This window comes from Citrus clementina, unplaced genomic scaffold (assembly GCF_000493195.1).
Source record: "Citrus clementina cultivar Clemenules unplaced genomic scaffold, Citrus_clementina_v1.0 scaffold_5, whole genome shotgun sequence".
Lineage (NCBI taxonomy): Eukaryota > Viridiplantae > Streptophyta > Magnoliopsida > Sapindales > Rutaceae > Citrus > Citrus x clementina.
The window spans coordinates 9,395,928-9,411,211 of NW_006262201.1; the positions used below are offsets into that span (position 1 = coordinate 9,395,928).

Genomic DNA, 15,284 nt, shown 5'->3' on the forward strand with positions numbered 1-15,284 from the left:
GACACGAAGAGGATTCCACCATGGACAAAACACATGACAATAAGAGGACTTATTGTTAGCTTAGCAATTGGCATCATGTACAGTGTCATAGTCATGAAGCTGAACTTGACCACTGGCTTAGTCCCCAATCTCAATGTCTCTGCCGCTCTCCTTGCCTTCGTATTTGTCAGAACATGGATTAAGTTGCTTCACAAAGCTGGAATTGTATCAACTCCATTCACTCGACAAGAAAATACTATAATTCAAACTTGTGCAACGGCTTGTTACAGTATTGCTGTTGGAGGTTTGTACATTTTTTTTCCCTAATTTTTTGGCTACTCTCCTTAATTCTAATGTGTTTACTTTTGGGTTTAATCACAGGAGGTTTTGGGTCTTATCTGTTGGGTTTGAACAGAAAGACATATCTACAAGCAGGAGTTGACACGCCTGGAAATAATCCTAATAGCACCAAGGAACCTGAGATTGGTTGGATGACTGGCTTTCTCTTTGTTACCTGCTTTGTTGGGCTTCTAGCACTTGTGCCTCTTAGAAAGGTATCATTTTGTTACTTCGTTATTTAATCCTTAAACAAAATAGCTACTTCTTTATTGGCTTGTCTGCGGAATTTCCAGGACTAGTTGGCCTGGGGAATACTTCGCTAAATTTTTTTCGGAAAGGCAAATTAAAAGAAGAGTGCAATTTGGTTTATAATAGCTTTATAAATGATATTTAATTGCTTATTTATTCTTATCTATAAGTCCCAATCATACATTTTCAAAAAGAGGGCACAAAAATCAGAACAGCGCTCAATCTCGTATTGATTTGTTGCAGATTATGGTCATAGACTACAAGTTGACTTACCCAAGCGGAACAGCTACTGCAGTTCTTATTAACGGGTTTCATTCTTCTAAAGGGAACAAGATGGCAAAGTATATACTTCAATCGAGCTACCATCTTCAATTCATGTTTTCTCAAGATCAAAACCGAATTGGTTTTTTAGCATAAAGACCACTTATACAGGTTTTGATTCTTTATGCAGGAAGCAAGTTCGTGGGTTCATGAAATATTTTTCTTTTAGTTTCCTGTGGGCTTTTTTTCAATGGTTCTTTACAGGAGGAGATCTTTGCGGATTTGTTCAGTTTCCTACATTTGGATTGAAAGCTTGGAAGAACTCGTAAGTGCTCAATATCTGATTTCCCTTTCGCATTGGCCTAGCCTGAGATTAATCTTTTTGTTATCATTAAAGAAATTGTATTTTGCAGATTTTACTTTGATTTCAGTATGACTTACATCGGTGCGGGGATGATCTGTTCACATCTTGTAAACTTGTCATTGCTTCTCGGTGCCGTGCTTTCTTGGGCAATAATGTGGCCCCTCATATCTGGGCTCAAAGGCGAATGGTTTCCTAAGACTTTACCTGAGAGCAGCATGAAGAGTCTAAACGGTTACAAGGTATGGGATGGTCAAATACAATTATAATATATATTTTAAATTTTCTCTCTAATTTATTGTAAATTATTATGATGATTGTTGATTTCATTACGTACTTTCTTAGATGACGTTGTAAGAATGTCCTTACCTAATTTTTTTTCCTTTAGCAGAAACAGATATTATCTGTGGGTGTGGGCTAATTTAATTGGTAAATCTTATTGGATTACAAACAAGACGTTTCGAGTTATTACCTTAGAAATAGAGTGTAATAATGATCTCAAAATTAATTCCTAATTTATCCAATATTATGGCTTGCCACATGGGCTGCAGGTTTTTGTTTCTATTGCTCTGATCCTAGGAGATGGCCTTTACAATTTCCTCAAGGTTGCCTATTTCACTGGCAAAAACATCCAAGCTGCCAGAACCAGGAATAACAATATCAACACAAGTAATATTTACATCTTGAGGCCACTATATCTCAAAATTTAGGCACTTCAATTTTTTCTAAATCTGAATTCATTTTCCTTTCAATGCAGCTTCAGATAACCAGAATAGTCAGTCTCTACATGATCTCCAAAGAAATGAAATCTTCATAAGAGAGAGCATCCCATTGTGGTTAGCATGTGTAGGATACATAATCTTCTCCATTATATCAATCATCATAATCCCTCTCATGTTCCCGCAGCTTAAATGGTACTTCGTTGTTGTTGCTTACCTTCTAGCACCGATACTTAGCTTTTGCAACGCTTATGGTGCTGGTCTTACTGACATGAACATGGCCTATAACTACGGCAAAGTAGCTCTCTTTGTTCTTGCTGCATTGTCCGGGAAAGAAAATGGCGTGGTCGCCGGACTTGTGGGCTGTGGTTTGATTAAATCCATTGTTTCTATTTCTTCCGATTTGATGCATGATTTCAAAACTGGCCATCTCACTCTCACTTCCCCTAGATCAATGCTTCTTAGCCAAGCAATTGGGACAGCCATAGGTTGCGTTGTTGCTCCACTTTCATTCTTTCTCTTCTACAGGGCTTTTGATGTTGGGAACCCAGATAGAGAATACAAAGCTCCTTATGCTATTGTGTACCGGAACATGGCAATTCTCGGTGTTCAAGGCTTCTCCGCGTTGCCTCGGCATTGCTTGCAGCTTTGTTATGGGTTTTTTGCATTCGCCATAGCAGCTAATTTGTTAAGAGATCTTTCTCCTAAGAAAATTGGGAAATGGATTCCTCTTCCAATGGCTATGGCTGTGCCTTTTCTAGTAGGAGCCTACTTTGCAATTGATATGTGTGTGGGGAGCTTGATTGTGTTTGTGTGGCAAAAGCTAAACAAAAAGAAAGCTGAATTAATGATTCCTGCAGTTGCTTCCGGCTTGATATGTGGTGATGGATTATGGATTCTTCCTTCATCGATCCTTGCTCTGGCAAAGATTCGTCCGCCAATCTGCATGAAGTTCTTGGCATCTTAATTGATTCTCATTTTAAGAGTTGTTTATAACATTGAACTGAGCCTATAAAATAATTTCCGGCTGCAAAGTACAGGAATGTTAGAGCTGCCTATTCTTCAATAATAGATAACACAAATCATTTGGAATATCTATATTCGAGCTGCTTCATGGTTGTATATATCCTGGCGAGCAGAAAATTCTGAGATCCCCGCGCCCCCAATAAATCAATTTTTGTTTCCTCCCCTATTATGATTGATTAATTCAAAATATATCGTGTTAAATTTGTGCTAGATGAACATACGAATGATGCAGTGTATATGCCTATCCTATCGCGCTATGCTCCCGAGTGTTTGTCCCTTGTTTGTAATTGTTTGGCTTACATGCATGATGATCAATTATGCATTGCCAACATTTGACAAGGAATTCATCATAACATGAATAGAATCATCAATATTTATTTTCTGGAATTTGAATCTTCTCTTAATCAACATTTTATAAATCTTGTGAAATATGTATATTATGAATAGAGTAGGTTATTTGTTCTTTAAAATATACTTTAGACACCTTTTACCATGAACAACCATTTAATAAATTTCAATTTATACTTTTACTCTATACATTCCAGCAAATCACAGAATTATCCTAAATAAAAATGAGGTTGTTTATCCCACCTCTGCAGTATTTGTAAGGAGGGTGCCTAAAAACATGTTATTTTCATGGAATTTTATCAAGAATTTTAATTACTTTCCAGTTTAGTTTTCTCATATATACAACTCCTCTTTCTTTCATTTTTTCCTGTTTTTCAAAAAATTTCCCCTTTTTTGGGTGAACTGGACGGTTTGAAAGAGAGCTTTTTGCTTAGTCGTTATCGTGTGGAAAGATCAGCTTTTGATATGGTCCTCGTATGTGGGATATTCTCCAGATATACAACTAGTCCTACACTATCTTTCCACATGAAAAATATTAAATTAAATAATAATAATAATAATAATAATAAGCCTGCACCTAACAAAAGGCAAAATGCTTAGTCGGGGTGTTGAGGAGAATATCCCTTATCAATTGTAAAATAGTTCTTGGGTTAAGAATATTATCTTGAGACAATCCTTAACTTTTGAGCTACCTTTTAAATATAAATCATTCTCATGAGTTTTTATATGATATCAGAGCTAAACTCATACATAAGTGACTCAACTATCTTACCACATGATAAGCACTAAACCGTGCACTAATAATCCGCATTATCTTATCACATGATAACAACGAGACAATATGTCCATAACACATTATGAATATATCCACCTACAATAAACTAAATGAATCCGTGCGCAACCCAAAGACATTGGCACTCTAAAAAACTACACATTCTCATATGCCAATTTTAAAGCTAGCTTTTGAGCAGTATTAGTCAGCTTCATGAGATTCATACAGTATTAAAGTCAACTAATGCGCCAATAAGACCCAATTGTTAGATCATGCGACTAAGATCAAGAAAAGAGAGTGGCATAAATGTACGTGACATTAGTGTTAAAATGTGTAAGTCTATTGGATTTCTATATAGTTGAAGCAGAGTAATTAGGCGTACTCGTCTCCGGTAAATTTTAAATATACAATTTTGTGTGATTGTAGGTGTAGCATATTTGTGTCGTTACCAGGAGCACATGCATTCACATCTAACCAAATCAAATGCTGTCCACGTTTCATCCACACGATCAATTACTTTCCACTTTCCAAATGTCTTGACCTGTGATTGTACCTCACGCCTACACGAGCTTTGATCCATCTTGTTTCATTTTTTCATGCCAAGCAGCAGATTTCACAAAGGATTTTGTGACCTTCGATGATGGGGTAACAAACATTAAAAATTTGATAACTGTTAAATTTAATCGAATGACTGAAAATATAATGAGTAATAACAAAAGGTTATGAGAAAATGTGATTGTCAATTCTTTAATATTTGTTATCCTATCATACAAGTTAACAAGGGCCTTTCATAAAAGTTAGGAAAGAGACCATGATTTTACACCTTGCTTGTCGCGATTTCTGTAAATGTAGGTATGATAAAGAGGGAGGCGCTCCGGAGTTAGAATGCTAGGGTTAAGATCTAAATCCATTTGTTTCTTTTTTTTTTTTTTAAAGCACTGCAGTAAGGAGCAAATCAATTTTTTAACTCTATATTGATGTTAATGGATTCCCTTATTATTGTTTTCATTAAGAAAATAATTTCTACTCCATTGTATCAATTTCTTAGTCATCTTAAAGTATGTCCCCTTTAATTAGGTGTTTGGTTTTTTTTAATAAATTTCTCAATTTGTTGAGGTTTAAGAAAAATATCCATATTGATGCCTCGGAGAAATGATATTGAATGTCATTTTATTATATCTTTCTTAATAACTAAAGGAAAAAAAAATTTCATCAGAGTGGGAAAGATCTCAACTGAGAAAATAAATAAAATATTATTGATGAAGAATGTGAAATAAATTAGAATAATAAGTCTATTTTTACTAAAAGATATTTATCCCGATCTTAATAAATTTATCACGCCTTAGAAGAAAAGGAACGTGAACAAGAATATAAAAAATAAATTCAAATTAACTATAAAAAATAAGAAATTAAATTTCAATTCTAATTCTAACTATGAATCATGGGACATCACATGTTTTCTTTAAAATTTAAACTTAGGTTACATGTTAAACAAAGCTACTTAAAAATCATTTATTCAGTGCTGGAGACCAAGAGCCGCTTAGATCTAAAGCCATAACCTTAAAAAGCAATTGTGAAAGGAACCCGTACTCCTCATGTACTTGCATTTGGATTGCTTGTACTACACAAGATAACGATTATGCTAATAATAACTAGTACAAACCATATTCAATTTCATACATAAATAAATTAATTTTCTCAGACGCTTGGCATCTTAATTGGTTGATGACAAGAGGCACCAAAAGTTGACACGTACCATAATTTCATTTAGTTAATTATTCAATTGTTTTACCCCACTTTCTTTGTCTGTCTCTGTTTTCTTAAGCATTATTAATATATGGATTTCCGTTTTCATGTTGTAGCGTCAAGCACTTTTTGTTCCCTCTAAGCAAATCAATCAATCCCTTTCATCTTTTTCGTTCCTCTTTCTCTTTGATTTCTTCTTTGAGAATATGAACAATCTATGTAGTTTATTTCTTATTTGAAACCCAAAATTATATTTCTCTACTTTTACTTTCTTCTCATATGTAAATTTGAGAAGCAACTAGATTCTTCTTCTTCTTCTTCTTCTTCTTTATTTTTAAAGATGCACATTGGACTAATGCATGCATGATGCTCCCTTTCTTCTCTGTACTTGTGATCAAGATTTTAAGTACTTTGCAGTTGAGTTATATTAATGCTGGTTCGAACTTTTTTTCATGTCCTTTGAGAAATGATTTGTTTTTTGTTTTGTCACCAACATAATAAGTTGATAATTTTTGGTTGGTGGCTTTTAGGACCTCAAATAATAGATATGTCTTTTTGACACAATGTATATTATGCAGGTTATAATTTCTTCAAACTTCATGAATCCTCTGACAATCAATCGCAGCTTATAGGCAAGAACGCAAGTTATTAATTACTATGCATTGAGCTAATAAATTAAGCATTATTTTGAAGCAAGTCATGGGGTACCAGCTTTCACACCTCAGCTTGATTGTTGTAATAGTCTCCTCAGTAGGTCATTTGTTTAAATTTAAAACTACATTCCAATAACTTTTATATAATTTAGGGGAAAAATGTTTGTTAATATATAAAAACCTTCTTTGTGAAAGTGATAGCAGTAAATAATTAATGACAAAAGGGTGTTGCTCTCATCTAGTCATCTATCTGTTCTTGTCTTTCTTTGACAGTATTATTGAAAATCTTTTAACACGATCAGAACAGTTTGAAATTAAAAAAAAAAAAGGAAAAAACAAAAAGAGCTCGTCCTCGAGAGAAATTAGATATTTGAATTACTTAGAAAAATCACCTCATACACTGATGGCCCCTTATCAAGTCTGATAAGCCAAATATTAAATATAATAAAAGCCATTAATTTTACTGTAGTTCTTCAACATGGATGCCAAAATGCCAAAATAGTTAACAAGGATAAGAGACAACCTGTGCTGGTTATAAATATGTACCATTGTATATACATACGTACTTATCTAAGGAAAAGAATTGTACTACAGAGAATATTCTAATGAATAGCTCTTGAAGGCTCGAAAGAGCATCTAATTTATTTCATAAATATAATATTATGATGCCTTTGAGTACTCCAATATTGTGTCGTTTGTTTGGTTGTTTGTTTATTTCATTATGTGCTCATTATGTCATCTATCTTTTCTCGCATATATTATTATACTTCATATTTTTTAATGTGAGCTTGGTCTTCTATTTGAAGTATGTAACCTTTCACTTTTCAATTCCGAATATATTGACTTTGTGCAGTTTCAATGTGATGACTCATCAGAGTTTTATGTAGGTCTTCTAAATAAAAACCGACTAGCAGATGCGATGCCAATTTGAAGGTATGCCCTAATTGTAAAAATGTTGTTTACCCTCCCATTTTCTGTGCATTTTTTTTAAATATATATATCTCAATTAGAAATCTACTTAAGACTCACAATTGAATTTTTAGTTTTACTGAATTAACTCTATTATGATATAACCCTAACTATCCGTCTATTATAATGTATTCTAGGTTTTTACCTTCAATTAGTATCGGAAGAATATCTTTGTTTTACTCACATTAATGAGAGAAATATATCTACCCCTATTTAATTGAGGATCATGATCTTCTCATGATTGGGTCTTTTTCTGAACAAATTTATTAACAAGATTGATAGTTAATAAATTAAAAAATAAAGATAGCTAAATTTTAATCATACACATGCGGTAAAAGGCATATGACTCAAGATTTATGAAAAATCAAGATAGCTCAGATTAGAAAAGGATCGTCACCCTTAAATTAAATTGAGAGGAGAATATGAGTCCAGGAATTGTTGGGATTCCAATGCCAATGGGCTAAGCTGCACTGAACACTTCAAAATTTGCAAAGATCTCATGCATTTGACGTGTTGCTTAATATTCTTAATTTCGGAGTTTCTTACTCAATTAGGTTAAAATTGAGGTTAAAATTGTGACCATGTTCTTAACTTTAAAGTATCAAAATTTTCTGATTCTTGCTATGATTTTTTGTCTTGATCACCATAGGAGTGGTTCATTTAGCACATCTCAAATTAAAATGTCTTCTCCACGTCTACACAATCTGGATCATGAAGATTACAACGTGGACGAAATCCCTTTCCATGCCTCGGATGATTTATGGCAGCTGCTAGAAGATGATAGCTCATTTCAAGATATTAATAATAGTTTAGATCCAAACATAACATTTCATTAAGAAAATTCTTCGGCTGCTGAAGCTTCAGATAATAATCTATGTGTGCTTTTTTGATCAAGAAAAGAGCATATTTCCTCTTGAAGATGACACTACAAATTGTAAGCGGGATTCATATTTGTTTCTTGAGCAACAAAATTCAGGAATGGATATACCTATTACAGAAGAGTACAGCATGACATCGTCCAATAAAATCCATGACACTAGTGGCAGTTCAGATCTGGGCACATTTCTTGAGCAAGAAAGTTCAGGATTGGAGCCAAGCACTGACACAGAATTATTTCTGCAAAATCTAGTCAATTACTGCAATGATGACATTTTTTCAAATTCTGCTGAAGCTTCTGGTGATCCTTGGGTTCATGGAGAGGCAAGCTGCTCATCGTTGCCTTTAGAAAACCATGACAGTAGTAGAGGGCTGGAATCAAGCTTCTTATCTGAGAGAGAAACTTCAGCTGTGGCCGCCCCCAGCATCAACAAGGCATTGCCTGAAAAACAACTGAGTGCTAAGAAAAAGGAGAGAAACAACACAACAATTGAAGAGCATAATGCCAAGGAAAGAGTGCGGAGGATGAAGCTTTATGCAACCTACGGATCTCTTGGTGCTTTGCTACCGGATTCAGAAAGTAAAAAGGTTTTTAATCCGCATATCTGATCATTCATTTCTTTAGTAGCATGGAAATTTACGGGACTAACTCATACTGAAATCTTTAGTAGTTTCGTTCTCTTATATATAGAAACTTATAAATATATATAGAAATTTATATGCCTAACACATACTTAAAAGCAAGTCCATGAGTTGAGTGTAAGATCTATTCTCAGCCGATATAAGAGTATTCTCTTAAAACCCCCTCTTGACATTTAGACCGATCTTTTTTTAACTAGTCTTTGTTACATGATAAGGTAGTCGAGGTTGTCTCAAACTTATAAATTTAATTCAAGAACTATAATTAGCCAATATGAGATAGTGTCATTATTTTACTTTTGCTTTCATCTAGCTATGATCAATTCATAGTGTTCTTGCAACTTATGCAGAAAAGGAGTGCACCAGCAATCATTGATAGAGCTCTCGAATACATTCCAGAGCTAGAAAATGAGATAGAAAAGCTGACTCTCAAGAAGAATAATATGCTATCGAAAATTGAAAATAAGCAACACGACAACCAAAATCTACAATTAGAACATGAAGCTCCCTCAGTTTTGGTGCATGAAGTCGAAAAAGGTGAAGTTATCATACAAATTATATGCAGTCCTAATGATGAAAAAACTCTTTTCTCAAAACTATTGCAGAATTTAGAAGCAAAAGAAAAAGGCATTATTAGTGTCTCAACTCTCTGTGTTTGGGAGAAGAGAGTTTGCTACCATTTACATATACGGGTATTATTTCTATCTTTATACTTCTATCTTTATAGATTTTGTTTCAAATTACAGTTTTTACAACAATTAAAGTCACTAACCATATATATCTCAAAAATTAAAGTTCATTTTAGTTTTATAGTTTCATTTTAGTTTATAGTTTTTGTTCATTTTAGATTACATGTCTTTCTATCGCTTGTATTTGCTAATCATTTGGCCTCAACGAATTAGAAAGGAAGAACTCATAGGCATTGCCCCATTTTCCTTGTATTCTATTTCTCTTTAACTTTCTTGGGAAACACTTTCTTTATATTCTTCTTTCTGAGAGTTTTTCGTTCTATGCATTTGGAGATTATATAATAATAAGGGAGAGGGAAGGGGATAAGCCTTTGGATTTTCTCTTTACAGTCTGATGTCAATTCAGGTCTCTCGCACGCTCTATGGGCGAGGTTCAAACGCAAGATTATACCAGCCTAAGAAGTTCTTTCAGTTAAACTAATAGGCATCCACAACATTATATTGCATTTTTTGCAATTTTTTCTCCCTAATAAGATATTAAGATATTTCCAACTAACTAATGTTTCTGCTTTGAACAGATGAAAAAGGATTCGCTTGCAACTGACTATGTCGAAGTTTTGAGACAAGATGTGATTTCATGGTTACTTTAATTTCTTCATTTTGCATAAGAGGTTAATAATTTTCTATGTTCTTTTTAATTTTGCCAAAGAAGTGCCAAGCAAATATCTTTTACTCAGAACTAATTTAACTATTAAGATCATTCAAATACATTCAGTCTTGTTCTTTGAGATCAAAGGCGTAGCTTCACTGGTAAGTGGGCAACTAAGACTTAAGTTTTGGATTCGAGTTTCATGTAGTGTGTGCGTGCGTATTGAATTAATAAAAAAAAAATCTTTTTTTTTTTTTGGCTGTTTGATTTGTGGAAATTACGTTGCAGTGTTTTCAACTAGTTAGAAACAAGAGAGGAGTTCTGCTTATTTCCTGATGATAACATTTTTACCGAGAAATACGAATAACAGAGATTGTAAGGTAATTTCTGCCGCATCAGGTTTATGAACAGTTAGCTAATTGTATGGTAATTTCTGCCACATCAGGCTTATGAACAGTTAGCTTCACTTTCAAGCATATAATCAAAGGTCTAAACGAAACCCCACTAGTATGGAATATGTTGAGGATATTATATCACATCGGTCGGGAATAGTTATTAGGCTAATAATATAAATTTGAGACAACCTTAACTTATCTATCTTTTGAGTTTGGCTATATAGTATTAGAGTCAAATTCATACATAAGTGAGACCATACTATCTTATCATGTGATAAATACCAGACAAAAACACTGACATGTACGTGATTAGGAGTGTTAAGGATATTATTCCATGCCGACTGAGAATAGTTATTGCTGACCTCATAACATAAGCTTGACACAGTTACCAACTCTTGAGATAGTTTTTAAGTATAAGTTTAGACGCATGAACTTCTATAAAATAAATAATTACATGACAACCTAAGTTATTAAATATCAACCTTCAGCAATACAAGAATCTGCCAACAAACGCTCACGTACAAATTTAAAAAAATTTCTTTACTTTCATCAAGAAATCCCTAGCCACTGTAGCTTTTCATTCATGTTAGTTTTCTACAAATTTAGCCTTTCATGCCACATTTTATCAATAAGAAAGTAAAATTCATCTTCTTTCTACATTTTGCAATTTCCACAACCAGTATAGTTATCCAACCATTTAATATAAAGAAACAAAATTTATTTTTTTAAAAAAAAAACTTATAGATATCAGTAATACAATTAAACAGCATACCTCAGTGGAATTGCAGGCTTTGATAGATGTGCACGTGGTTCCGTTTCTTCAATGATCAGATGCTGAGGGACGAACAAAAGCTAGGATTTTGGTCTTGACACACGCACTCTAAGTTAGTGATGATACGGGCAAGGCCAATGGTCCATGATTAAAATATTATTTGTGATCTTGACACACACAACCAATAAAAAAAATTTTGTACTCCCCTTAATGTACTTCACCCTTTGGGTCGTTGTACTGCATAAGATAACCCTTAATTAACTCTAATTTCATACAAGTATTTTATGTTTGTTTTTGTTTTCTTTTTATTGTTATGTAGAGAATATTATTTTTGTTCTTTTTAGACATGTAGCATTCTCTCATTGGTCGGGTGATAGGTACCAGGTGCCAAAGTTTGATTTAGTCAATAATTTAATCTTTCCCTTTCCTGGCCTTTGTATGTGCGAGTCTCTCTCTTTTTAAGAATTATCTTTTGTTAATATTGTTCTTTTCAAGCATTATCAAATCAATTTGTATATTGAAATAAGATATAAAGAAAATAATTTTTTTAAGTATGTAAACAAACCCCATTTATCTTTCTTGAGAAAAAGTTATATTGAAATCGCCAGGAAACTCAATTCGCTGAGTTGGTAGGATTAGTCACTAATATTTTATTAAATGGTAGAGCAATGCTCTAGGATCACTTAATGTTAGATTTTTTTTAATTTAGTATTATTGGATATTTAATCCAACGTTAGATTTATATGTAAATAATTATGTGTTAGGATTGTCATATAAGGTTAATGCCAATTAAAAGTGATCTATTAATATTTTCAGTAATTTGAACTTTAATATATCTAATAGGATGTGAGCCTTTAATGTATAGAGACTTAAAGATAATTTCTATAATTAGTTGAAATAAAAATGCCTAAAGACAACAGAAAAAATTATCTGTATAACTGGTCATGGTCCCTAGGTCACATGTATCTTTTTATTTTATCTGATATCCTATCAACAAAGAGAGAACGTAGAGAAAATTAAAGGATCTAAAAGACAAACCACACAATTCTAGAGAGTAATTAAGCACTATGAATTCAAGTACGCTTCCGCATAATTTGTTATTGATTATTGGTGATACAACATGAATGCTCTTGGATTATAGGTGATGGTTTTTACCAAAGGATTTCTTATTCGAATAAGTGGTATTAGAACATCTTCATGTTGAATCATTAAGAATTGAGTTTATTTTTATTAATGATTAAATCTTTGGCGTTCTCCAATTTAATAATATCGGAGTTATTAAAATTATTCAATTTGAGAACAAACTTGTGGTTGTTTTTTGGAATTTAAGAATTTTTTTTTTGGAAATTTGGATTTACAATTTAAAAATTAAAAAAAAATCTAGATTCAAGGTTTTGTGGCTGGCGAAAACGGCAGCCACTGGTGCTAAGGTTGCTGGCTCGGCCGCGTCACATATAGGCCGAGGTCACCATGCCACGGCAACCTGTGGAAAATTAAAAAAAAAAAAAAAGAATGACCTAGACGCAACCATTAGTCCATGCTAGTAGCCAAGCCGTGACCAACAGGCCGTGGCACGCAACTTAAGAGTGGCGACCATGGTTGGGGCATAAAACAAGAAGAAAATAAAAGATGGAATTAGGACTTCATGGTTTATATCTTGGAGGTTCATGAGGTACTATCAAATTCTTTTTGCATAGAATGGTTAAAAAGTTTCTCATTAAGCCCTAATTTTGTTTGGGCTTAACGAAACTTAGGTTTGGGTCCAATAGAGATAAGGCTTAATGGATTAAAATGTCTAGTGAAGTTTTAGCCCATGAAGATAAAAGAAATAAAAAACAATTCGGGGTTTGATTTGTGGGTTGGTTTAGGATTCGATTTCAGCCTTGAACTAGTCAATAAATTGATCAGTTGACAGTTGACAGGTCAAACTGTTGGTTGTTGACTAGACTTTGACCCCATTTTTTATTTTTTTGGGTAATTTTGGTGCAATTTAAATTTCAAGTACTGGTATGTTTATATATATTTTGAAATGAATTAATTCAAGTAACATGTCGCCAAAGAACTTTTTTTGTGGAAATTAATTTGTTTTGGAATATAAGAGGTTGTGTGTATATAATTTCTATGAATACCAATTGGCCTAAAGGAATGTCTATATTTGACAAAATTACATGTGCACTTGTGGTAATAAATGTGTGATGATTATTTGGTTTTATATGTGAATAATAAATTTGTCCAAAGAAAGATTTATTGTTTGACATGTTCTTATTATCAGTATTTGATTATTACACCAAGATATCACTTACAAGTTAATATTTTATCTAAAGACAAAATATTAATGGAGTGTCTAGTATCTTGAGATAGTGTTTACCTTTGTTTGAATTTATTTTTGTTTTGAAACTTACATGAGCTTATTTTGTTTGTTTATTGTTTTCTGTTCAGTTATGTCTGCTACTAATATTACTGTCAACATCCATTCTATTCTTATGCTTAATGACTCTAACTTCAAGTCATAGTGAGAGAAACTTTTAATAGTTCTCGAAGTCATGGATCTCGACCTTACGTTAAAGGGTTAATTCTCTCTCATCTCTTACGAATGAAAGTACCCTTAATGATAAATAGGAAATATAAAGGTGGGAGAGATCAAATCACATGTGTATCATGTTCATAAAGGACTCTAAAAGCATTTAGGGGCTTAATGTCTTAAAAGACAACTATGGCTAAAGAGTTCCTTGTAGAAATTGAGAAGAGGTATGTCAAAAACAAAAGAGGTAGAGATTGAAAATGCCCGATATGTTTTTTAAAGTTATAATAAACTGCTCATAGTAGTGTCCTTGAAAATTTTACAGAAGATGATCGCACCGGCAATCATTGATAGAGCTCTCTTCAGTACGTACCAGATCTAAAAAAGTAATGAGATACAAATGCTGACTCTCAAGAAGTATGTGCTATTAGCAATTCAAACTAAGCAAAGCCTCAAAAATGCCACAGAGTTAGAAGATGAAGCTCCCACTGTCTCAGTTAATGAAGTTAATAAACATGAAGTAATCATACAGATTATAAGCATTTAGAAGAATAAAGGCACTGTTTTCTCAAAGCTTTTGTAAAATTTTGAATTAAATGGCATGAGCATTATTAGTGCCTTAACTCTTCAAGTCTGCTAGAAGAGAATTTGCTACCATTTACATATTCTAGTATGCTTACATATTCAGGATTAGTACAATAATTAATGTGATTCTCATCATATACGTGAAAAGTTGGCCATAATGCGATTGTATACCTTAGAGATTAATGATGCGATAATATACACACTACAAAAGAAAGTGTCTTTTGCACGGCTCTTGCGACTGCAAAATAAGCCATCGCAATTGTCATTTACAAAATACGACCGCAACCCACGAATAACTTTGTTGCGTTAAACAAAAACTCAGCCCAAATTCATTTCAAAAACACATTTTACCTCATTTCTCAAATCAAATAAAATCAAAAAGCTAATTAAAAAGAAAAAAAAAAGAAGTGTTGCCATAAAGACAGAGCGTGCTTGCTCCGTGGCATGTGCTTTCTCTAGTTCTTACTTTTTTTTTGCAAGTTTATTTAATTCAAATTTATTTCTCCTTCTTTCTAGATTTAATTTGTATTTTTGAAATGTAAAAAAGCTTTATGTTGGAATTGGGAAAGACCCAAACCGAATTGATTCTTAAAATTTAATAGAGAAAAAATTGGTGTCTAATTCATCTCCCCTCTTTGTTCACATTTGCTACAGGATTTATGGGAGAGAACTTAAATTATATTTTTGAAATAAAATAAAAAAACCATTGCTTCTTCATTTACAACATATATGTGAG

General features: G+C 33.0%; 2 protein-coding genes across 2 annotated transcripts; both read left to right on the forward strand.

Moving 5' to 3' along the window:
• Positions 1–2,875, forward strand: LOC18041299 (metal-nicotianamine transporter YSL3). The gene is given in 7 exon segments (XM_024184761.1): positions 1–283; positions 361–533; positions 811–908; positions 1,019–1,153; positions 1,242–1,431; positions 1,741–1,869; positions 1,904–2,875. Coding segments are annotated over 7 exon segments (1,947 nt in total). The 5' UTR covers positions 1–33.
• Positions 2,876–8,802: 5,927 nt separating this feature from the next.
• LOC18042029 (transcription factor bHLH160) lies at positions 8,803–10,276 on the forward strand. The gene is made up of 3 exons (XM_024183461.1): positions 8,803–8,886; positions 9,288–9,629; positions 10,205–10,276. Exons 1-3 carry the CDS (start codon positions 8,824–8,826, stop codon positions 10,274–10,276), a joined length of 477 nt encoding a protein of 158 aa, XP_024039229.1. The 5' UTR covers positions 8,803–8,823.
• The last annotated feature ends 5,008 nt before the right edge of the window (positions 10,277–15,284 follow it).